Source organism: Macrotis lagotis, chromosome 1, assembly GCF_037893015.1.
Source record: "Macrotis lagotis isolate mMagLag1 chromosome 1, bilby.v1.9.chrom.fasta, whole genome shotgun sequence".
NCBI lineage: Eukaryota > Metazoa > Chordata > Mammalia > Peramelemorphia > Peramelidae > Macrotis > Macrotis lagotis.
The window spans coordinates 895,655,312-895,681,193 of NC_133658.1; the positions used below are offsets into that span (position 1 = coordinate 895,655,312).

Below are 25,882 nucleotides of genomic sequence, written 5' to 3' on the forward strand. Positions count from 1 at the left end.
AGACCGTGCCTCAGTTTCCCCTTTGTAAAGTTTAGGGGTTTTCACTGGAAAGTCCTTTCACAAGTCAGTCTAGGATTTTGGGGTCCACCACACCGTGCCTCAGTTTCCCCTTTGTAAAGTTTAGGGGTTTTCACTGGAAAGTCTTTCCACACGTCAGTCCAGGTTTTCGGGGTCCCCGGGCCGTGCCTCAGTTTCCCCTTTGTAGTTCAGGGCTTTCCTGGGGAGTCCCTCTGAGAGGGTCCTTCCACAACTCTCAGTGTAGGATTTCGGGGTCCCCCGGGCCGTGCCTCAGTTTCCCCTTTGTAAAGTTTAGGGGTTTTCACTGGAAAGTTTCCACAGCTCTCAGTGTAGGATTTTGGGGTCCCCCAGACCGTGCCTCAGTTTCCCCTTTGTAAAGTTTAGGGGTTTTCACTGGAAAGTCCTTTCACAAGTCAGTCTAGGATTTTGGGGTCCCCAGACCGTGTCTCAGTTTCCCCTTTGTAAAGTTTAGGGGTTTTCACTGGAAAGTCTTTCCACACGTCAGTCCAGGTTTTCGGGGTCCCCCGGGCCGTGCCTCAGTTTCCCCTTTGTAGTTCAGGGCTTTCCCGGGGAGTCCCTCTGAGAGGGTCCTTCCACAACTCTCAGTGTAGGATTTCGGGGTCCCCCGGGCCGTGCCTCAGTTTCCCCTTTGTAAAGTTTAGGGGTTTTCACTGGAAAGCTTCCACAGCTATCAGTGTAGGATTTGGGGTCCCCCGGGCCGTGCCTCAGTTTCCCCTTTGTAAAGTTTAGGGGTTTTCACTGGAAAGCTTGCGCAGCTCGGTCCAGGGCGAGGGGGCGGAGGCGCGGGGCCCGGCTCATTAGCATAAGGCCTTCGCGCGGGGCGGGGCCTCTTCACATGCAGATCCATGCGCATGCATCTGCATAGCTGATGAGGCTGGCCAGGCAGATTCAAAATGGCGGAGCGTGGAGCGAGCGGCAGCGGCAGCAGCGGGGACAGCCTGGACAAGAGCATCACGCTCCCGCCCGACGAGATCTTCCGTAACCTGGAGAACGCCAAGCGCTTCGCCATAGACATAGGTAGCTGGGGGCGCCGGGGCTCGGAGCGGGCCGGAGCGGACGGGGCCGCGGCTGGCGCTCCCGGTACCGGTGAACTCGGGGGCGGGGGGGGCGGGCGGAGGGCGGGGGGAGGAGGACGGGCCGGGCGGCGGGGGGGGGGGGCGCCGCGGGGCCTCGCGGGACTTGTAGTTCTCCCGGCGGCCCCCGGGCCGGCGGCGGGGCGCTCCGGGACTACGGCTCCCAGGAGGCCCCGCTGCCGGCGGGGAGAACGAGGCACGGCGGGAAATGGAGTCCTGGCTCCCGCGCCCTCGGGGCCGGGGAGCCGCGGGGAGACTACAAGCCCCGGGAGGCTGCGGGACTCGGGCCGGCCTGCCGCGGGGAGCGGGGCCGGGTGGGGGGGGAGGGAAGAGGTAAACAACAGTCGGCCGGAATGGGGGGACCCCGCGCCCCGAGTCCCTTCACTTCCTCATCCCTAAGCCCCAGCCCCCCAGCCCAGGGCCAGGCGCGATCCGCCACTTCCCCGGCCCCTCGCCCCATCACTCTTTCCTCCGTCGCCTTATGCTTCTCCCCCTCCCACCCTCCAGGGTCACCAGGTACTTGTTGGGGGCCCCCTCGGGCCTCTGGAGGAGGGGGCGGTTGGGCCGAGGGGGACACCCCGGCCCGGAGCCCAGCGGCGGCAGGGGGCTGGGCAGGGAGAGGCCTTGGGGTGGGGGGAGCCCCGGCACCCCGCCTGTCCGAGGGTCTGGACCGAGAGCCACCACCCGGGAGCAGCCGCGGCCCCCCCCGGGGCAAGCCCCCGGCCTCAGTTTCCTCGGATGTCCGATGCCCCGAGGGGACCCTCCCCTTCCCGCCGAGGCCGCAGCCCCCCGGGCCTGGCTGCCCTCGGAGCCTCGGGCACTCGTGCCGGGCCTGCCCGGTGCCGCCTCGCGTTTGTGCGGTTTTTCATTCAAAGAAGGGGCGGAGGAAAGCTGCCGTTTTGGGGGGCTACCAGTGCGGGAGGGGCTTGGCCTGTTCAGGGGGCTTGAGGGGGCAGAGAGAAGGGGTGACTGCTCCCGGCTCCTCACCTCTGCCAGTCTCCGGGGGCTCCCGGGGAAGGGCAGCAGGGCCCCGAGGCGGTCCATCGGGCATCCCCGGGACCCAGATGCCACCCTCCCTGGCACCCGGGAGCCCTCCCCGGGCCTCTCCCCCCCGGAACGGGGTTGTTTCCTTTTCCAGATGCTTGTAACAGCCAGGAATGTTATTCACTGCCGACTGGCACCGATTCTAATCTCGGATTTTCCTTTACCAACAACAACCCTGCCCGTGCTCAGTGGCAGAGGAGGCCCGGGCAGAAGGAGGCCTGAGCCGACTCTCCTCACCTGGAGCCTCTTTGGGGGGGCAGACAGACGCCCCGAGTTCTTTCTGGGGACTTCTCCAGAAAGTCCACATAAAAGGAGGACCTGCCTTGAGCCAATCAGAGTGCCACTGTGTCAGAGGAGGGGATTTGTGTCAGGGGATTTGTGTCTACTTAGGAAGCAGAATGAGCTTTTTGTTTTCCATTTTTATGAGCGGGAAGAATAGTAGGTAAGCACAACTCAGAGTACCCACCAGCTTGCTCATGTTGCTGGTTTAAAAGTAGGCCGGCGTCTCCCTCCAGAAACATCCTATCTAAATGAGTAGCCAGACCATGGATGTTTCTGGGGCCTAGCATGTGAACGTGGTTCCTAGAGATTGCAATCACAGCTCCCTCCCCACGGAGGCTGATTTTACTCCATGCCTAGCTCTCAAGGTCCCTTGGGTCCTGCCACAGTTTCTCTGGTTTTGATCGCCAGGAGCACAGTATCCTTGCCATACGACTCAGGATTTAGGACCACGGGGTGGGAGCTGAAGGAGACCCTAGATGGCCTGGCCAGCCAGCCTCCATATCTTGCAGAGTAGGAAAGGGGGTGGGGTGGGGTGGGGTGTAATAAAATTCTGGGCCAGGGATACAAAGGTGGCAAGGAACAGTTGGGAATTTTGTGGACAGAATGCTAATTCCAGAGCAAGCCTGAAGTGAAGGGATGGGTTAAAACCCAATGGGTCACAGGTTGCTTTTGGCTTTTAAAAACTTTGAGACACGTTATCTCAGACTCACTGGTTCTAAGTATTTATATAGGTGATTCCTTCTTAATTAAACATGTCTCACCTTAAATGCCAAAGTTGAAAAGGCAGAGAATCATAACTTAAATTTCCCTAGTTCTTAAGGTTTGCAGAGCTGTTTATAAATATTACCATATTTGATTCTTATAACAAACTTGGTTGTTACTACACTTTATAGATGAGGAAACTGAGACAGATGGATGTTAAATGACTTGCCCACGGTCACACAACTAGAGTTTGAGTCCAGAGAGGAATTCAGTTTTCTTGACTGCCAAGTCCTGTGCTCTAACTACTGTAGTCTCTCCAGGGGGGTTAGCACATGGAACCCTCTTCATGCTTTGTTTTGTTTTGTTTTTTATTGAGTCAGTGGGGTTAAATTGACTTGCCCAAGGTTATAGAACTAGCATCAAGTGTCTAAGGCTGAATTTGAACTCAGGCCCTCCTGACTCCAGTAGATAGAGCACTGCACCCCATAGCTGTCTCTTGGAGTCCTTTTCTGAAGGAAGATGGGGGGGGGTAGGACAGGACATTCAGATGGGAGTGTCCAGAATGTGTTGTGACATCCACAAAGAGGCCAGAGTTCAGGCTGGAAGATGGAGAAGTTTATAGCAAAGGATGTATAATTGAACTTTGAGCAACTTGCCCATTTATTTAGTGGGTAGAAAAATGAGGAAGAATGAGAGGAGACAAGAGATGAATTGTCCAGAAAGGGACAGAGTGGTGTAAGATCTCTGTTGGTAAAGTGGGAGACAGTTTCCCAAAAAGAGTTTGTCTGTAGCATGACTGGCAGCAGAGAGGTTCAGGTCTGTGGGCTCTCCCTCCTCATCCCTGGGAGTGATCAAGCAGCCCCTCACTCACCCCTGACCTTGACTCTTGCTGAGACCTTTCCCATGGCAGGGGAGGGAAGGGCTTATGTTAAATGATCCACACCAGGGTACTCAGGAAAGATGGTTGGATTTTGGCAAGCCCGAGGAGGTTGGTAACCTTTGAGGGCCCCATTTCAGTAGCATGGTGGGAAGTTGAAACTGGACTTCCAAGAGCTAAGGGAAATGTATGCATAGGCAGGTCATTCCTTTGGATGGCCAGCAAGTGTATTCTTAGAAGTTTGGTGGTGCTTCTTCGCTTCATACCGTAAGAAGTCTTGGTTTTCCGCCTTGGCAATGGTTGGAGTAGTGGTGGGGTGTTGTCTGACTTGTCCTAGTGTTTGGAAAGTGAGGAGATGTTGCCATCTTGCCTCTGCACAATGAGCAAATTGGAAAATGCAGTTCACCAAGAAGCATTTCAGAAGTGAGTATTTGCAACTGTGCACTAAGCTCAGAAGGAAAAAATGTTCTCATGAGACATGGTCTCATCCCTCAAAGGAGTTTCTTTTCCTAGTCACTTGGGCATTTGCAGCATTTTGGTGAGGGGAAGGTCATAGAGAGCTTGTGGATTAAAATTAGGCTTGTGGAAGTTGCAGAAATAGAATTCCCCTTCTTTATTGGAACCAGCTCTGGACTGGAAATCAGGAGACCTGGATACTCAGCTCAGTTCTGCTGCCAAGTAGCAAGGTTACCTTGGGCAACTTCAGTCCCCTCTCTGGACCCTAATTTCCTCACCTGTAAAATGAGGAATGTAAAGTGTTTAAAATGATATTGATAGATTTGGGGTTCTTACATCATTTTCATTTTGGAATCTCTTCCTCTCTTTCCTACCCAGTAAGCTATCTCCTGCAGCAAAACAATTACAATCCAGTAAAAATAAGGGGGGGGGGAAAGCAAAACTGGGCCATCATCTGTGGCTGACAGTATTATATAGTGTTCTCCACACATTGATGCCCCACCTCTGCCAAAAAAAAAAGAAAAGAGTTTCATTTTCTTTTTCTCTTTTTTTTGGGGGGGGGCATACTCAAAAACCCTTCACTCTCTGAGAGCCCCATGATATCCTAATAGGTCAAAGCAATTTTTGCTGCTAATTCTAATAGCCAAAAAACATGCAAGTACCTCAGACCACCAAGGAATGGGGCCTAGGTTTATGCTGTGCCGGCTGTGCCAAGCTGAACAGCTGGGTCTAGTGTTCTGAGTGACCGGATCGGGCCCTTCCAGTTTGTAGTCTTGGCTTTTTTGTTTTGAACAAGTCAGGAATACTAATAATTAATACTAGCTTGTATCTCTCTAGTGCTGTGCAGAGTACAAAGTACTTTTTTCATAGGAGCCAAGCCAGAGTCTAATTATTCCCCTTTCCAGACAGGGAAAAAACCACCAAGGGCCAAAGGATTGCCCACAGTCACCTGCCAGGCTTTCTGCCTCCTAGCCCAGAGGCCTTTCCACTTTCTGCAACCACCCCAAGGAGTCACAGCTCCTGAAGTACAAATGGAAACCCCCTCCTCAAGGCAGGGAGTTAACCTTTTACCTGTTTCATAAAAGCCTGTGAACTGACTGTCCCTTTCAAGAAGCAGATCATCTGATCTCTGCCTTTAGAGGCCAAAGGTCTCAAATTCAGTACATTCAAGTGATTAAGAGAGTAGCTGAGAAGAGACCTAGGACACCAGTTGGAATTAGGACTTTCCCTTAATGTCAGAGTTGAAGTATGGGTTTTCAAAACAGATTCTCTCAAGGGTATATTTTTAGTTCTGGATTTTATTTCATCTCTTTTTTGATTGTTTTTGGGTTTTTTTGCAAGGCATGGGGGGGGTTAAATGACTTGCCCAAGGTCACACAGCTAAGTCAGAATTAAGTTTTGGGGGCTGGATTCAAACTCGGGTCTTCCTGATTCCAAGGCTGGCAGTCTATCCACTGAACCACTTAGCTGCCTCCCATTTCATCTCTTTTTAAGAAAAAAGTGACCTTTCTCCTGCTCAGGTGTGTTGTTCTTGAACTTGTTAATGGTAATCCTTAAAGGATCCCCAGTGTGAGTTAAGAACTCAGAGCCAGGACTGGAGAATTCTGGGACCCAGCTCAGCTGCCGAGCTCACAAGCCCTGATTAGATAAAACCTGTTTCCACCATTTCCCTGTCCAGGCTTTTTGAAGGGGTCAGAAAAGAAAAACTTGAGATAATCCCAGTTAGCATCTGTAACATCTAGGCCAGACTGGGGCCAGCTGAACTGACTGACCTCCTTGAAAAGAGAGAAAAGCTAGGTCAGGACATTCTGTTTATCAGAGCTCCAACCTGGCTCCCAAGTAAGGCAGAGGTTCTGTGAAGGGCACTCTTCCTCCTGTGGCTTTTCTGAATCATCTCAGTGTGCTAAGAAAGTAGGCAGTGCTGTATGGGTGGTTTGATTAGCCTTTCTCCCTCCCTGCTGTCTGTGTAAACAGTGGGCACACATACTCAGGCAGAACTGTGCAAGAGATAGACCAAGGCAAAGCAGATTTCTCTCTTCCCAGTCTGAAAAGCTGGTCCATGGGTGCCTGGTTCTAGCTATAGAAGTCTCAACCGGACCTGTGATATTAATGCCAGAATTATCTCTAGCTTCATCCACAGGGACTAGGGAGACTATGCTAAGGAGGACCCAGGACTCCTGAACCTCAGCAGAGCAGATTCCTGGGGACCCATCTTGACTCAGATTCCATTTGGAGGAATGTGGATTTTTACTTTTATTATTTATTTACTAAGATGATATAGTAAGAACATTTGGTATAAAATCTGTTTACCCATCTGGCTAGATGTTCTCCCTTTCCACACACAAATCACATGTGACCCATGAGGGCCTAAGGTATCTTGTATGGGAAAAGATTATCCCCTTAGAGGTGGGCAGAGCCCTGGGCTGGGGTCAGGCAGACCTGACTTCAAATGGGACCCACTTCATAGCCAATTGACTCTGGGCAAGTCACTTCACCTCCATCTGACTCAGTTTCCTTTTCTGTCAAAGGGAGATCAGAAGCTCATCACCCTCCCAGGGTTGTTAGGGAGATCAAACAAGGCATTGGTAAAGCCCCTAGCACATAGCAAAGTTCCGTTCCCTGTCCCTCTTCCTGTCCCCTTGCCAACATCCTTGTGCCTGGGATAACAGACAGTCTTCTCCACTGAAGCTTTATCATAAAGGAGGAGCTCTGAATTTCAGAAAAACCCTCCCAAAATGATATTGGCATGGAGTGTGTTGTGTTTGAGGACTGGAGACTATGACAGAGCTGGCTGAAGGAGTCAGTTTATTTAGCCTTCAAGAGGACATGTGGGTCGGGGGTAAGTTTTGTGACCAGGCCCCTCTATACCTGACCCAGAGGGCTTTGATGTAAGGAAAAATGTCTTCATATTTAACAACTGTCTACCAGTATGCTGGTCTCTATCGAAGCACCATACTGGGGGATACCCTCTGTTGCTCACAAGTGTTGTGAAAGAGACACCTGTACAGATGTGAGTTGAATTTCTTGCCTGCCACCTCTGAGGTCCTTTCCAGCTCTGAGGGTCACCCCCTGGATTCTGAAGTAGTCAGAAGAGATCTGCCCTCCTTTGGATTTTCAGCATGCTCCTTGGCCTGGTGCTGTTCATTGTAGGAGAGAGTTCATTGTATGAAAAATCCTGTAGTTCAGCCACTTTTCAATATTTTGGGTTACTTGTCCCTTGAGAGTGACACATTTTCCTTAGCTTGACTTCTGGGACCATTGGGTGTTGCCCCCTCTTTCATAGAAAAATCATTGAAAAGGGTCCATCTCTAAAGAGCAGTTAATTCTCATCACTGCATAAGAGTACTGATGAAATGAACAGTTCTTAGAAGTTCTTAAAAGTGACCCATAGATTTGGCATCATTTGAGATGTGGAAGAGGAGAGATACAATCACCATCTCTGTTGTCTTACAAGATATTTGAGATGAGATGAGGATGTGTTGTATGTGTGTGTGTGTGTGTGTGTGTGTGTGTGTCTTAGTGTCTGAGCATCACCCCCTGAATTCTGAATTCAGTTGTTTTTCAGATGTTTGGGTTAGTGTCCCTTGAGAATGACACCCTTTCCTTAGTTTGCCTTCTGGTGTATGTCTGTGTCTGTGTGTCTGTATCTGTGTGAATTCTAAGCACACAAGCTTTCTGAATATATTCTAATATACTGGATCATTTGATGTTCAATTTTATTGTGTTCTTACCCATTTTCTTTTTAAGTATTAATCATTTGCAAACCAAAAGTTTTTAATTTATTTCTAATGATTGCTGATATCTTATCTTCATGATCACTGTCTTTAAACCTGTGAAGTGTTTTTGTGAGAGAGGGATTAACTTGTCTCTGCTTGACCCCAGAGGCCTGAACTCAGAGCAGTGGGCTGGAATAAAAGATTAAGTCTCTAACTAGACAGCTGAACCAGAGGAAAATGGGTTGCCCAGAGGGGGGAAAGGAGGAGACCTTGGACAAGCTGACCCAACCCTTTCTGGAAAAGGATTGCTTCATTTTTTCCATCCAAGTGTCCTGGTCAAAAACCAGTTTCACTGCAAGTCCTTTGGAAATGCTTTAGTTTTAGTTTATAGAATCGTAGCTTAGAGGGACTTTCAAGATCATCTAGTATATCCCTTCATTCCCAGCCACCACTGGATCATGGTAATGCCCCATTTGGGAATATTGTGGAATGAATCCCTTTCTTTTTGTTTGGCATTATTCCTGGGAGCTTGGAGTCTACACACACTCACTCACTTGCCTTTCATTTCTCTCTCTCCTCCCCTCTTCCTCCTTTCCACCCTCTCTCACCTACTTTGTCTCAAAGTAGCTGTTGATTATTTGCCCTTGAAAGGAGATGATGGACTCTTCAGATAATCTTATTTGATATCCACTGTTGTTTATTTCTGGAATAGCTTCCTTCCTTGTTTGTGGACCATCAAGATTAACTGCCAAAATTTGCTAGGCAGAAAGATTTTTAAAAGAAGCTGACTTATTTTTGTCAGGGTAGGGAATTGGGGCTTTAAAACCAACCACCTGATTGCTTTTGATTGCTTCTCTCTAGGTAGGGGCATTAACTCATCCCCAAGCCTTTTATGAAGACCCTACTTTGAATTTGTTAGGTCCTGAGGACATAAGGCAGTGTATGGAAAAATCCTTCTTGTCATGGAACTTGCAATCTTCCCTTGAAGGGTGGTATTAAAACTCTTCATTTGGTTCTTTTGGAGTCATGAAAAATAGTCTCTCTTTTTCAGCTGTGTATGTTGGGAAATTGATTCCACTGGTAGCCAGATCACTGGGGAAGATTGTTGGTCCCAAAGCTTTTCGGCTTATTTTTTTTTTAAGGTTTTTGCAAGGCAATTGTATTAAGTGGCTTGCACAAGGCCACACAGCTAGGTAATTATTAAGTGGATTTGAGGCTGGATTTGAATTTGGGTACTCCTGACTCCAGGGTCGGTGCTCTATCCACTGTGCCACCTAGCCACCCCTGGTCCCAAAGCTTTTCAACGAAAAACATTGGAATTTTCAACTCTTTCTTTCTAAATCATCAATAGGATGTGAGGCAGAGATTCAATTTTCCTTAGCTGGAGGCAGATTTAGCCTTTATCTAAAATGGAATGATATCCTCTGCCATCTAAGTGAAGGGCCTTGTGCTAGCAAGGATCTAGGGGACCTGACATGTACTTGGCATCACAGCTGAAGTGTATATGTGGGAATGGGCAGCTCATACCTCTCTCTCTCTCTCTCTCTCTCTCTCTCATCACAGACAGAGCCAGTATCTTGTAATTGGTGAATTCATTCAGCACCTGCTGCCATCCTTCAGATAGGCATGAAGAGTGAAACGGGGAAAATAAATTCACTAGAGCTCATCCTACAGCCTCCACATTTTTTATTTGCAACAGTTTGTTAGTAAAGAAATACGTAGAATGACTGAGAGAGGGTGGCTAGGTGGTGCAGTGGATACGGCACTGGCCCTGGAGTCGGAGGACCTGAGTTCAGATTTGGCCTTAGACACTTAAATAATTACCTAGCTGTGTGACCTTGGGCAAGTCATTTAACCCCATTGCCTTTCCCAAAAAAAACCCAAATAAAGAATGGCTGAGAGACTAATTGTTTCCTGCCCTGGTTCTGAATTGATTTTGCTTTTTATCCACAGGTGGATCATTAACTAAATTGGCTTATTATTCAACTGTACAGCACAAAGTAGCCAAAGTGAGATCTTTCGACCACTCAGGAAAGGTAAAGACTTCGAGTTGTGTTGTCCCATCAGTATTCCCAGATCCTGTTTAGAAAGCAGTCCTAGTCTGCTGCTGCTGGGCATTTTTCACACCCAGCCTATAGCCCATGCAGAATTCCAGCTAGCCATAGGTCTTGGGTTTCCAAGGGAAGGAGTAGAAACAAAGAATTCTATGAAATTCTGTAAATTCCATGAGGCATTAGGCAATCTGCTAGATTCTGGGATAAAGATTGCAAAAATGACAGGGTATGCCCCCAAGGTGCATAGGGGGAGTTAGGGAAAGCCTGATGGAAGAGGGGCAGGGGGGGCACTCAAGGAGAGGCAAAGACCTGCTTTCCTAGAGGGAGCATGACCTTTTTCAACGTCTGGAGATAGAAGATGGGGGTCCATACTGGGGGCCCCCAGAGTCATATCCCAAGCACTTCTTCCTTTGCCCCATATCCCAGGTAAACTCCCTCTCAGGCCACATGGGTCAGTGGGCTTACACATGGATCTCTCTTTTTCTTTTCCTTCTGCCTAGATATAGTGCTCCTTTCCATATTTTAGTTTTGAATCAGACTTGGTTACCTTTACTTCCTGCCTCAGGTGGGTTTAAAGAACCTGCCTTTTTATCAGGGTGCAGCTTAGCAGAGAAAAAGAACATGTGGAAGAAATGAATCCCTAAGATCCCCTTGTGTGACGTAGAAGCCTGAGTTCAAATCCTGCCTCAGAAGCTTACTAGCTATGTTACTGTGATCAAGTCACTTAACTTATCTGTGCTTCAGTTTCTTCATCTGTCAAATGGGAATGATAGTAATAATAATAATAATACCTATTTCCAAGACTTGTGGAGAGATTCCAGTGAGATAATTGTCATAGTAATACTGGCAGCTGGCATCAGCATGTATCTGTAAGATTTATAAAGCATTTCCCATGTGTTAGCTCATTTGATCCATACGACATGCCTGGAAGATACTTGTGGTTATTGTCCCCATTTTACAGGGGAGATAATGTATGGGTGTGGCTTCCCACAGCTTAGAGGGCTGTATACAGACGTCCTCATATGCATCCTTTCTATTACAAAAATCCTGTTCCTGTCTTCTTCAGGATGCTGAACAAGAGCATGAGCCTCCCTATGAAATCTCTGTGCAAGAGGAGATCACTGCTCGACTGCATTTCATTAAATTTGAGAACACATACATTGAAGCCTGTCTGGACTTCATCAAAGACCATCTTGTCAACACAGAAACAAAAGTGATCCAGGCAACGGGAGGGGGTGCATATAAATTCAAAGACCTCATTGAGCAGAAGCTGCGACTGAAGTAAGTGGACATCAGTTGGAGTGAGACAAACATTTGATTCTAGGATTTTGTTCTTATTGGGGAAGTGGTTCAAAGGGTTTTGATTTAAAATTGAAAAAGAAGGAGAATTCTGGTAATCCTCATGGTCAGCTTAGTGTGAGAACTTGGAGCAAGTCGTCAATTCCCTGCCAATGCCTTCAGTTGGCTCATCCCTTGAACACATGTCTCAGCACCCCAAAAACTCAACTGTAGAGCCCTGATGGCTCAATAGGAAGCAAACTGGCTTCAGAAATCTCTCGACTCCCAGGATGGAACTGAGTATCAATTTGGAGACCCCTTTTCATTTGCTGAGCTGCTAGGGGATCTTCGAGGGAGGTACAGGAAAACAAAGGGGGATGAGTGCATTAAGAGTCACTGTATGTAGAACTGTAGAGAAGGGGGAAAGACCCAGTATCATCTGGTAGTTTGTGGTAGTGGACTGATGGGACATCTTTGAATGGCAGTGTTTAAAGTATTTTCCACCTCTTGGCCATGATCTTTCTGGATGTGGAAAGGGAGGGAGTGAACTTAAAAGAACAGAGAACCACTTTTTCCTTTATTTTCTGAATTACTACATCCAAAGAAGTCAACGCCTTGTGATTAACATGGTGATGACGAGCCTCTGTAGATGTAGTTTGATAGGTTCCTGACCCTCAGATACAGACGGTTGCTGGAACTGTATTCATATTCCTTCCTATGACCAGAGCGAAGGGCAACAGAATCAACGTAGGGTCTTCATTAATATCCACTAAATACAAAAATGTCCTAGGGAAAGGCTTTCTCCAGTATTTTGGTTGTTCTGTATTATGAATCTTTGAGAGACTGTGGATAAGAATCAGATAGGATAAGGGACAGGAATGGACTGCAATCCACATTATTGGAAGGAATACCCATTTCAGTGAACTCCCAGAGCCATTGAAATATGGAAATAGTCAATGGGGTATTTCCTGAACTCATGTTATGGTGTTTTGCCTTTACACTTTAACATGGCTAGGTTAGTGGTGGGGAATCTGGGAATGTCAGCCCCAGGAGCTGAAGAATGTGGAGGAGATTTGAAAGAGCAGTTGTATTTACAAACAAAACACTGAAAAAGTGAGAAATGGATTCTGCTTCACATGGGCCTAAATTTTCTTGGAAATGTCAGCCCAGCCTGCAGTTGGGATCATTTATATTAAGTGGACCTGAGTCAGTTATTGTGTTGGAAAGTCACTGCTGTTGATGATACTGTATCATGGAGAAGCAGAGGCATTAAGTTTAAGCCACAGAACCATGTTCTCAGGAACCTTTGTCTTGAGTGGTTCCCTCAAAAGAAATTTGCTCTACTGGGTGAGCTTTTGGCAGGATTAGAATGAATCTCCTTTATATGTCTGTCAATCTATTTGCTATCTATTTCTATTTCTCTATCATTTAGACTTATTTACTGTCCACTCTCCATCTATCTCTATATTATCTGTCCCTCTCTGTTTGTATTATCTCTTGATCTGTTTATCCACCCCTCCATCCACCTGTGATCTTTCCATTTCTGTCACACACACACACACACAGAGACAGGTTAAGGACGAACTTCTTGAAACAGTGCTTGACTTTCTTTTCAGGGTTGATAAGGAGGATGTGATGACTTGTCTGATAAAAGGGTGTAATTTTGTGCTAAAGAATATCCCCCATGAGGCCTTCATGTACCAGAAGGATGCTGATCCTGAGTTCCGATTTCAGACCAACCACCCTAACATCTTCCCCTACCTCCTTGTCAACATTGGCTCTGGAGTTTCCATAGTAAAGGTGAGTGGAGGGTGCAGGAGAGCACAGATTCAGAAGGTGAGGCCTAATTCCTGCTCGATTTGGGATCCTGACATTGATGCTCTGGAGGGTCTTCCTTTGAAGGTACTACTACAGCAGTCACCTGACCAAAAGCAGAACTGCCCTTGGGCCTCATCTGTACAAAGTAGGAAGAACAACCTTTGCACCCCCCAGCCCCTCACATGAGCTGCTGTATGGGCTGTTTCACCTTTGTGCCATCATTTATCCATGATACCATTACCTTTTCTGTGCTGATGTCTTGCCCAGACATAGGCCCTGATCAACTCTGAGACGCAGATTCATTGTCACTGATGAGCAGGGACCAGAGTGGGGATGGAAGGGCACCCAATAGGTTATAGGAAAGACTCTTGATAATTTCCTTAGCTGTCTACTTTTTAGCAGTTGGTGCAGTGGGTAGAGCACTGACCTTGGAGTCAGGAGGATGGGAGTTTGAATCCTTAGATATTTGCTACTTACTGGCTGTGTGACCTTGGAAAAGTCACTTATAAGGGGCAGCTAGGTGGCACAGTGGATGGAGCCTTGGAGTCAGGAGGACCTGAGTTCAAATCCGCCCCAGACACTTCATAATTACCTAGCTGTGTGGCCTTGGGCAAGCCACTTAACACCTTGCCTTGCAAAAACCTTAAAAAAAAAAAAAAAAGGAAAAGTCACTTAACTCTAATTGCCTGGCATCCAGGGCCATCTCCAGTTGTCTTGATTCATATCTGGTCACTGGACCCAGATGCTTCTAGAGGAGAAACTGAGGTTGGGGACCCCCTCACTCAGATCCAATTTGTGTGCTTGTCATGGCATCCCCTCCCTGAGGTCATGGGCTTCTTCAGGAATGAAAGACAAACATCATCACCACCTTTTAGCAGTTACTAGAGAAGCAATCCTTCCAGCCCCAGGCCCCATGCTCACATTCCATTTTTGTTAACATGTCAGTTGTTTGGTCTGGGTCATATGTTAAACAATATTGCTAACCAGATTGCCTTAATTTTGACTGTTAGGTGGAGACAGAGGACAAATTTGAGTGGATCGGTGGGAGCTCGATTGGAGGAGGCACTTTCTGGGGGCTTGGAGCCCTGCTTACCAAGACAAAGGTATCAGAAGCCCTTTGTGGAGCTACGGTCTTTCCTTTCTGGTTCTTTGAAGGAAAGAGACACAAGGAAGATCTCTGCAGCTTGTGGTTTGATGTTTTTTTCCAAACCTAAACACCCTTCTCAGTAGTCTGTGGTTATGGTCCTCATTATTTATCGGTTCCTATAAGCTCTAAGTTCTTTTCTGGGGAGGGTAATATGGAATGATCTCTTGAGGATGATGTTAAAGGTGATTGATTTAAACAACAGGTTAATTGATGTTAATTTTAACCAGAACTGGACCACCCTTGGTGGAGGTGAGATCTTTACTGTCCTTGGCCATCCCACTGTGGGACTTGCAGTTCCTTTCTTGACTTCTTTCATCATGCTATATCTAGGTAATCTCTTGATTTCCTTTGTTTTTCCCCTCCAGAAATTTGATGAGCTGCTGCATCTTGCCTCAAAGGGCCAGCACACGAATGTGGATATGTTGGTGCGAGATATTTATGGTGGGGCCTACCAGACCCTGGGACTCAGTGGCAATCTCATAGCTAGCAGTTTTGGAAAATCTGCCACCACAGATAAAGGTACCCCACTGGATGCTCTTCTTGCCCAGAAATCCAGAGGCAGAGTTTGATTAGAGAGAACTGAACTGAGTGATGACTCATGAGATTGTAGAGGGAATTATGTACAGATGTCTGGGGCAATTTCCTTCCCATCTGCTGCTTACAGAATGCTCTGGTTTATAAAAAGAAAAATTCTTTTGCTTGTTTTAGTTATTAGGCGGAAATGGAAACCTGTTAGAATGAACTCACATTACCTTTTCCTTACTTAAATTGATGACCATTTTCATTGTGAGGGTTTAACCCCTGCTTTGGGTCTGAGACATTTGTGGTCTGAATTTTAGTTCCCCTGTGTGCTTTATTTGGGGGGTGGAGGGGAAAGTTGACACAGTCAGAAGTATGTGGGGAAGCAGGAGGGTTGGACTGGGAGGCCGAGAAAGCTGGGTTTGAATCCCACCTTTTGACAGGTACTAGCAAGGTGACCCTGGGCAAGTCTTTGAACCTCTCTGAGCCTCAGTTTCCTTATTTGTAAAATGGAGATTCCAGTACCACCTACATCCCAGGGTTGGTGGAAGGATAGGATGTACGGAAAATGCTTTGCAAATCTTTTTAAGGTTAGTGATGACCACTACTGTTACCTCTTCTCTTAGACCTTCAGCTGAAGACAGAGTACTTCACCCCCCCCCCCAAACAATAGAGAACAACCCTCACATATCATTTTTGTTGTCTTAGACCAAGATGTTTTTCCTCTCTTTTAGAGTTCTCCAAAGAAGATATGTCCAAGAGTTTACTGCACATGATTAGCAACGACATTGGGCAGCTGGCTTGTCTCTATGCCAAACTCCATAATCTGGATAGAGTTTATTTTGGGGGATTCTTCATTCGGGGCCATCCGGTCACCATGCGTACAATCACTTATAGTATTAACTTCTTCTCCAAGGTAAAGAAGTCTAAACCCCTTTGTAATCTAGTACCATTTTTGATTTAGAGATTCATTCTTTACCCCAATCCTGTCCCCTTCCCTTAACCCGGAATCACTTCTCAGGGAGTTGAATATTTCTGAATATGTGGAGGCAGTAGAGTAATACTGTAAGGGTGTCTGGAGGGTGCCTCTTTGTATCAGATACAAATTGGAGTCATCAGATTCTTCACCTGATGACGATTGAGTAGAGTTGGTTTGGAGAATTTCAAGGAGCCCCTGAAACTGAGGAGCTCCCCCCTTCCCTGTAACTGAGGGAGTAGTTGTCTTCTTTCCAGTTTGCCACTCCTCTCAAGAGACTTCCAAGAGAAGGATAGTGAGGCTACTTCCTCATGTATCCATAACCCATACCAGTATAGTAGACCAGGGGATTTGGGCACTGATGCTTTGGTCCCTGTGGGTGACAGCTTCAGATGTTGGTGTGCCCTTTCTGGGAAGTGGTATGAGCATTCATTTCCTTCTGTTGCAGTCCTTCTGTGAGATCATGACAATGTCTTCTGATGCCCCATGCCTTGGTTGGTTGGCCTGGACAGATGAATCTCCCTATAGACTAAGTCTAGTCATGTGTATCCAGAGCTGCCCACTTAGAAAAATAGGATGATTTGATGACTTCGTTTTACAAATGGATCCTTTGCCTGGCAGAAAGATAGACTTTGGCATTTCTATAGCTAGTAAACTGCCCTATTGCAGTTCAAATGCTCTTCAGCTGACAAAAGTCTGTTATACACAACTTTTCAGGAATGCATTGACTGTGTGAGGCGAGGTACCCACGTGTATTGTAATTGCCTTAAATCAACTAGTGAGCACAAAGTGCCCATGCTGGCTGGCCATCAGGGACCATCCCAATGCAATATTTCATCTTGTGGCAGGGAGAGGTTCAGGCATTGTTCCTGAGGCATGAAGGCTACCTGGGCGCCATCGGGGCTTTCCTAAAAGGAGCAGAACAAGACAGTGAGTAGAGGGTTCTCCCCCGCCCCCCATACAATGTTTGGAAATGTTGGTGGATATGGTGGGATGGCATGTGCTGATGAAGCCCTAGGGATCAAAATAGGGATGGTGTGGGCTAGGGCAGGAGATGCCACCAGCAAGGAAGAATGGCCAGGCTGTTAACCATAGTTGTGGTTTTGTTGGGTTAAAAAAAAAACCAACTAAACCCTCATCCTTTGTCATTTCCACTCTTTAAGTTAAGTGCAAGCAATAGAAATTGCCCAAATTGTTTCTTGACTTTGCCAATGATCTTTTTCTCTAAAGAAGGAGAAAAATAAAAACTTTCATTGTCATCATTCCAGGGGGATCTGGATAAGATTTGGGGTAGCACATTCCTGTATTTGGTATTGCTGAGGTCTGCATATAATTGTTTCTCTCTCTCTCTGTCCCCCCCACCCCCACCCCACCCCGGTCTGTCATCCTCTCCTTCTTTGGTAAAAGATACCTTCTTCCCCATTCATTAAAGACATATATGGTCATGCAAGCCAAGGGGAAAAAAAAAGATTGATAGACATCTGTCCTGCTAATTGCTCTTTTCCTTTTTCCTATCACCAGTCTTGGGCCCTCAATTACCTTTCATCCTGATTCTCTGTGTCTAATGACTGATTTTTTCCCCTCAAATTGTAAACAGCTTCTTAAAACGAGAAATATTTTAAATGATCCTAGCAATGTGATTTGCCTTGCAAAATCCCAAGAGAATTTAGTTCTACTATTGGGTATCTATTTTTCCAGAAATTCAGAGTCATTATTTTCAGAGCTTAAAGATAAGCCTGGCAGCCAACCTCTATAATGGCTTCCTTGAAAGTTTCCTGATTTAAATACAACAGAAAGTTTTCTCTGAGCTTTTTAATTTCTTCTAATATGAAGAATACTTTTTTTTTTTTTTAATATTTAGCCTAACCCTAAAGAAAGCTGGCTAATTTGACATAGCCTAAACAGGGTACAGGGGGCAACTATGTGGTAAAGTAAACATAGACTGCTGAGCCTAGAGTCAGGAAGACTCATCTTCCAGAGTTCAAATCTGACTCCGACACTTAGTAGCTGGGTGACCCTGTGCAAGTCATTTCACCCTGTTTGCCTCGGTTTCCTCATCTGTAAAATAAGCTAGAGGAGGAAATGGCATTGGCAAACCACCACAGGATATCTGCCAAGAAAACCCCAAATGAGGTCATGGAGAGTCATTCACAACTGAATAAAAGACTGAACAATAACTTTTCTTAGCAAACAGAATTTGCTTCTTAGGTGTTTTCAGATACTTTAAAGAATCAGAGTTTCAGAAACTTGAGGATCAGTCTTTCTGCTCGTCCTGTGTCTAGAAACACTTGTATTTGAGGACTTTCACTTCTTTTGTTGTTCTCCTAGATCCTAACCAGTACAGTTGGGGAGAGAATTATGCTGGAAGTTCTGGTCTGATGAGCACATCGCCGGAACTGTACCCCATGCAGAGAGCTCGGAGTGGCACTGTGAGTCCCTTGGGGGATGCCCTAGTGGGAGGCAATGGCAGTGAACCTATTGGGGCTGCAAGGTGGTAATGCCGGCTTCCAGCCTGTTGCTCACCAGCTGAGTGACCATCATCAAGTTACTGTTTCTCTCTGGGCTTCAGTTCCTCATCAGTAAAATGGGGGGAAAGAGGTCAATGGCCTCTAAATTCATGATCCTGGCCATGTGTTCTCTTGATATTAATATTGAGCCAGCATAGGATTTTTGGAATTGAGTGCTCCTTCTCTCTTCAGGCTTTTACTGGGGTGGATCCCTGATTTGGATGTGGAGTGTAGTACATATTTTGAAATGATCTCATCTTCCCTATTTGTCTCATCTTTCCCTCATTTGTCTCAAAGGTTAACTGTAGCATGACAGCCCTTGGCATGGGTCAAATTTACATTGAGATAAGTTAGGTACCCGTCATCCTTTGCCATGGGGTGGGATTGAGGGTGCATGGTCTGTACTCATTAGAGGGTCTAGATTTAAGACAGTCACCTTGGGGTAAATAAACCATCGCAGAAGAACTATTGCCCACTCCTATTTTGGATCACAGTATTTGCATCGTCTGTAGGTTAAATGCCATACTGAGATGAGGAAGATGATAAGGATATATTTGGAATGGGCACCAAGGGCAGCTCTGGCAGGAGTTCCTAGACCAACTCTCCCTTGGAGGACCTTTACCATTTCCCCCTGTGCCATTAGCCACATGCTGATCTGTCATTACATCTTCCCTGATAGCACACCCTTATGCATAATGCTTTGAACATTTCTCTACCTGCAGCTGTGCTCTCAGGAGAGGTCCTGGGTTCTCAGGTTTAATAAAACCTTCTGTCAATTGATTTTTCTTTATATGATATGGAGGAAACATCAGCCTGGCCATCTACATTTATTTCAAAATTATTTTTGAAATTAATTTTCTTTTCAGTTTGCAGTTTTCTTTTTTTCCCCATTTATTGAGAAGGTCAGAAAACCATTATAGACATGTATAGTCATGCAAAACATTTCTGCAATAACCATATCTAAAAAAATGAGAGAAAGCCTCAATTTGGGCTCTGATTTCCATTCGTTTTACAACTGGAGATCGATAGTCAGTTTCATCATGAGTCCTTTGTAATTGTGTTTGGGTTGTTGTGTTGATCCCAGTTACAGAATGTTTCAAAGTTGTTTATCTTTACAATATTATTGGATTCCCCCCCTCCCAATCCAATAGCTTTTATTAGGCACCTTCTATATGACATGCATTAGATTCATAGACAGAACAAAAAATATCCCTGCCCTCAAGTCACTTACATTTGACCTTGGAGTACAACATGTAAATAGGAAAATATTTATAAACTGTAAAGATGTATTCTCTACTGCATGCTTGATTTCAACTCTACCAAACAAGATGCCCTTCCCTAAGCTTATCAATTCTCCAAAGATTTTATTTATTTTGAGTTTTACAATTTGTCCCTTAATTTTGCTTCCCTCCCTCCACCCCCCACAGAAGGCAATTTGCCAGTCTATACATTGTTTGCATGGTATACATTGATCCAAATTGAATGTGATGAGAGAGAAATCATATCCTTAAGGAATAAAGTATAAGAGATAACAAAATTACATAAAAAGATAATTTTTTTTTTCTAAATTGAAGGTAATAGTTGTTGATAAACTCAACAAACTCCACAATTCTTTCTCTGGATACAGATGGTAGTCTCCATTGCAGTTAGCCCAAAGCTGTCCCTGATTGCTGTACTGATGGAATGATCAAGTCCATCAAGGTTGATCATCAACCATGTTGCTATTAGGTTGTACAATTTTTTTCTGGTTCTGCTCATCTTGCTCAGCATCAGTTCATGCAAATCCTTCCAGGCTTCCCTGAATTCCCACCCCTTCTGGTTTCTAATAGAACAATAGTGTTCCATGACATACATATATCATAGTTGGTTAAGCCATTCCCCAATTGATGGACATTTACTTGATTTCCAATCCTTTGCCACCACAAACAGGGCTGCTGTGAATAGTTTTGTACAAGTAATGTTTTTGCCCTTTTTCATCACCTCTTCAGAGTATAGACCTAGTAGTGGTATTGCTGGATCAAAGGGCATGTACATTTTTGTTGTCTTTTGGTCATAATTCCAAATTGCTCTCCAGAAAGGTTGGATGAGTTTCCAGGTCTACCAACAATAGTGTCCCAGATTTCCCTACATTCCTTCCAACATTGATTATTGTCCTTTTTGGTCATATTGGCTAGTTTGAGAGGTGTAAGGTGGTACTTCAGAGATGCTTTAATTTGCATTTCTCTAATAAGCAGTAATTTAGAGCAATTTTTCATATGACTATGGATTGCTTTGATATCCTCATCTGTAAATTGCCTTTGCATATCCTTTGACCATTTGTCAATTGGGGAATGGCTTTTTGTTTTTTGAAAATTTGACTCAGTTCTCTGTATATTTTAGAAATGAGTCCTTTGTCAGAAATACTAGTTGTAAAGATTGTTTCCCAGTTTACTACATTTCTTTTGATCTTGGTTACAATGGTTTTGTCTGTGCAAAAGCTTTTTAATTTAATATAATCAAAATCATCTAATTTGTTTTAGTGATGTTCTCCATCTCTTCCTTGGTCATAAACTGCTTCCTTTCCAAAGATCTGACAGGGAAATTACTCCTTGATCTTCTAGTTTGCTTATAATAAGGTTTTTTATGTCTAAAGTTTTTTATGTCTAAATCCTATATCCATTCGGATCTTATCTTGGTATAGAGTGTGAGGTGTTGGTCTAATCTAAGTTTCTTCCATAGTAACTTCAAATTTTCCCAGCAGTTTTTATCAAAGAGTGTTTTTATCCCAATAGTTGGACTCTTTGGCTTTATCAAACAACAGATTACTATAATCATTTCCTGCTATTGCATCTAGTCTGGTCCACCACTCTATTTCTTAGCCAATACCAGACAGTTTTGATGACTGATGCTTTATAATATAATTTTAGATCTGGTAAGGCTAAGTTACTTTCTTTTACACTCTTTTCATTGAATCCTTGGAAATTCTTGACTTTTTATTTCTCCATATGAATTTACTTACAACTTTTTCTAACTCATTAAAGTAATTTTTTGGAATTTTGATTGGCAGGGCATTGAACAGGTAGTTTAGTTTTGGTAGAATTGTCATTTTTATTATATTAGCTCAACCTATCCATGAGCAGTTGATGTTTGCCCAGCTATTTAAATCTGATTTTATTTCTGTGAGACATATTTTGTAATTGTTTTCAAAAAGTTTCTGAGTCTGTCTTGGCAGGTAAACTCCCAGGTATTTTATAATATCTGCTGTTACTTTGAATGGGATTTCTCTTTCTAGCTCTTCCTGCTGTGTCATATATAGAAAAGTTGAGGATTTCTGAGGGTTTTATTTTATATCCTGCGACTTTGCTAAAGTTGCTAATTGTTTCCAACAGTTTTTTAGATGATTTTTTGGGATTCTCTAGGTATACCATCATGTCATCTGCAAAGAGTGAGAGTTTTATCTCTTCCTTCCCAATTCTAATTCCTTCAATTTCTTTTTCTTTTTCTTTTTTTTTTTTTTAGGTTTTTGTAAGGCAAATGGGGTTAAGTGGCTTGCCCAAGGCCACACAGTTAGGTAATTATTAAGTGTTTGAGACTGGATTTGAACCCAGGTACTCCTGACTCCAGTGCCGGTGCTTTATCCACTGCTCTACCTAGCCACCCCCAATTTCTTTTTCTTCTCTAATTGCTGAAGCTAACATTTCTAATATGATATTGAATAGTAATGGTGATAGTGGGCACCCTTGTTTCACCCCCTGATCTTATTGGGAATGCCTCTAGCCTATCCCCATTGCATATAATGCTTGTTGATGATTTCAGATAGATAACTGCTTTTTATTCTAAGAAACAATCCATTTATTCCTATGCTCTGTAGTGTTTTTAATAGGAATGGGTGCTGTATTTTGTCAAAGACTTTTTCAGCATCTATTGATATAATCATATAATTTCTGATAGATTTGTTATTGATATAACTATAAAACAGTTTTCCTAACATTGAACTAACCCTGCATTCCTGGGATAAATCCCATTTGATCATAATGTATTATCCTAGTGATAACTTGTTATAATCGTTTTGCTAAGATTTTATTTAAGATTTTTGCATCTATATTCATCAGGGAGCTAGGTCTATAATTTTCTTTCTCTGTTTTAACTCTTCCTGGTTTAGGTATCAGCACCATGTTGGTGTCATAGAAAGAGTTAGGCAGAATTCTGTCTTTCCCTATTTTTCCAGAGAATTTATATAGAATTGGAACCAATTGTTCCTTAAATGTTTGATAGAATTCACTTGTGAATCCATCAGGCCCTGGAGATTTTTTCTTAGGGAGTTCAATAATGGCTTGTTGAATTTCTTTTTCTGAGATAGGGTTATTTACATATTTAATCTCCTCTTCATTTAACCTGGACAACTTATATTTTTGTAAATATTCATTTCACTTAGATTGCCAAATTTGTTGGCATAGAGTTGGGCAAAATAATTCTGAATTATTACTTTAATTTCCTTCTCGTTAGTGGTAAGTTCACCTTTTTTTCATTTATGATACTAGGAATTTGGTTTTTTTTTAATCAAATTGACCAGAGGTTTATCAATTTCATTGGTTTTTTCATAAAACCAACTCTTGGTTTTATTTATTAATTCAATAGTTTTTTTGATTTTATTAATTGCTCCTTTAATTTTTAGAATTTCTAATTTGGTATTTAATTGGGGGTTTTTAATTTGTTCTTTCTCTAATTTTTTAGTTGCATATTTAGTTCATTGATTTTCTCATTCTCTAATCAATTCTAAACTCATCACTTTGCAGCAACTCTGCAGAGCCCTGTTTGACTCCACCACCTTCATTCTCCTTTCCCTTCTATTTGGAGGGCTGAAGAGTAGAGCATTATCTTACTCCTAGGTCACTTCATTTTGCATCTGCAGCCCTGATTGGTTTCAACTCCATAGAACAAGATGTTTCCAAGTCAGGTGCCATCTGGTGTCCTCCAACCACCTCCACCCCACCCCCCAACATATTTTTCTGCTTTTCTTTTGTATTTTTTCCAGTTAAACATAAAGATAGTTTTCAGCATTCATTTTTGTAAGATTTTGAGTTCCAGATTTTTCTTTTTCTCTCTCACTCCCCAAGACAGCAAATAATCTGATAGGTTATACATGTACTGTCATGTTAAACATGTTTCCATATTGATGTTTGTCCTTCATTCTTGAAGAGAACCATGACATCAGGGAGGTGATGCCATGACAAACACATGAATTAGATTGGAGTGAGAGAGGCTGTGCTAAGTCACCAATCTCACTTTCTCCTCCAGAGCCATCTGGGTCCAGTGGCCTGATCTGAATCAGGACAACTGGAGATGGCCCTGGATGTTAGGCACCCAGGGCTAAGTGATTTGTCCAAGGTTACACAGCTAGTCAGTGTTTGTTGTCTGAGGCTTGGATTCGAACTCCTGTCTTCCTGACTCTAAGACCAGTGCTCTATTCTCTGCGAAACCTAGCAGCCTATTTACATTTTAGCCAATTGTAAAAGAATAATTGAAACTAAAGGGGGGGGAAAAAGTCAATAAAAGAGGGGAAAAGACCAAATTTTAAAATAGTATACTTTGTTCAGCATTCAAACTCCCTAGTTCTTTCTTTGGCTGTGGATGATATTTTCCATCACAAATCTATTGTCTTGAATGTACTGCTGATTAGAGATAAGTCTATCACAGTTGATCATCATATAGTGTTGCTGTTAATGTATTCAGTGTTTTCTTGGTTCTACTCACTTCATTCAGCATCAGGTCTTGTAACTGTTTCCAGGTTTTTCTGAAATGTGCCTGCTCATCATTTCTTATAGCACAGTAGTATTCCATTTTATTCATATACCATAACTTGTTCAGCTATTCCTCAGTTTATGGACATCTCCCCAATTTCTAATTAAACTCGTAAAAATATTTTTGCTCATATGGATCCTTTCTTTTTTTCTGATCTCTTTGGGATACTGATCTAGTAGTGGTGTTGCTGGATCAAAGGGTATGCACAATTTTATTGTCATTTGGGCCTGTTCCAAATTGCTCTCCAGAAAGGTTGGAACAATTCTCAACTCCACCAATAGTGCATTAGTGTTCCATTTTTCCCATGTCCCCTCCAACATTTATCATTTTTCTTTTCTGTCTTGTTAGTCAATTTGATAGGTGTAAGATGGTGGTTCAGAGTTGTTTTAATTTGCATTTCTCTAATCAATAGTGATTTAGAGTATTTTTTTATGACTATAGAGAGCTTTAATTTCTTCATCTGAAAACTGCCTATTCATATATTTTGATTGTTTATTAATTCTAGAATGACTTGTATTTTTATAAATTTGACTCAGTTCTCTATATACTTAACAGCTGAGGTCTTTCTCAGAAACATGTTGTAAAAATTGTTTTCTAGCTTTCTGCTTTCCTTCTAATCTTCATTGCACTAGTTTTGTTTGTGCATACTTTTCAATTTTAATTAACTTTTTAATTTACTGAAATCAGTTATCCATTTTGTTTTATGTAATGTTCTCTATCTCTCGTTTGTTATAAATTCTTCTCTCTCCACAGATCGGATAAATAAAGTATTCCTTACTCTCCTAATTGACGTATGATATTACTCCTTTTTTTTTTTTAAAGGTTTTTGCAAGGCAAATGGGGTTAAGTGGCTTGCCCAAGACAACACAGCTAGGTGATTATTAAGTGTCTGAGACCGGATTTGAACCCAGGTATTCCTGACTCCAAGGCCGGTGCTTTATCCACTACACCACCTAGCCACCCTGGTATTACTCTTTATGTCCAAATCATCCTCTCCATTTTGACCTTATCTTGGTAGTAGGGCATGAGATGTTGGTCTATGCCTAGTTTACAACATTATTGTAAATGAATGAATTATTGCTCCTTCTTCTGCTCACTTCACTTTGCATCAATTTGTATTAGTTCATATAACTCTTTTCATACTTCTATGAAGCCATGCTCTTCAATGTTTCTTGTAGATGTATTCCATCCCAATCTTATACCGAAACTTGTTTAATCATTCCCCAATTGATGGACATTCCTTCAGTTTTCAATTATTATCTACACAAAGTTTTACCTTGATCTCTTTGGGATACAGATTGAGTACAATATTAAATATTAATGGTGATAATGGGTATCCTTGTTTTACCCCGATCTTACTGGAAAGACCTCTAGTTTTTCTCTGTTCTAGATGTGCTTGCTTTTGGTTTTACATAGATAATTCTTTGCATTTTGTCAAAAAAACCCTTTTTCATTTGCATTTATTGGTGTAATCAAATGATTTTCATTATTTTTGTTATTGGTATGATAAAAAAATAGAATTTTTCCAATATTGAACCAGCCCTGCATTTCTGATATAAATTCAGCCTGGTCTTAATATATAATATTGTAATATATTGCTGTAATCTTGCTAG

General features: G+C 43.5%; 1 protein-coding gene across 2 annotated transcripts in view; it reads left to right on the forward strand.

The window, feature by feature from the left end:
• The first annotated feature begins 909 nt into the window (after positions 1–909).
• Positions 910–25,882, forward strand: part of PANK4 (pantothenate kinase 4 (inactive)) — a 49,634-nt gene continuing 24,661 nt past the window's right edge. The window contains exons 1-9 of one of the 2 annotated variants that reach the window (XM_074218684.1): positions 910–1,056; positions 10,143–10,225; positions 11,310–11,524; positions 13,138–13,321; positions 14,350–14,442; positions 14,852–15,005; positions 15,740–15,921; positions 16,830–16,911; positions 18,310–18,410. In XM_074218684.1, coding sequence (XP_074074785.1) covers positions 933–1,056; positions 10,143–10,225; positions 11,310–11,524; positions 13,138–13,321; positions 14,350–14,442; positions 14,852–15,005; positions 15,740–15,921; positions 16,830–16,911; positions 18,310–18,410 — 1,218 coding nt within the window. In that variant the 5' untranslated portion in view covers positions 910–932. The remainder of the gene's footprint in view (positions 1,057–10,142; positions 10,226–11,309; positions 11,525–13,137; positions 13,322–14,349; positions 14,443–14,851; positions 15,006–15,739; positions 15,922–16,829; positions 16,912–18,309; positions 18,411–25,882) is intronic. The other variant, XM_074218686.1, reaches the window with a different exon arrangement.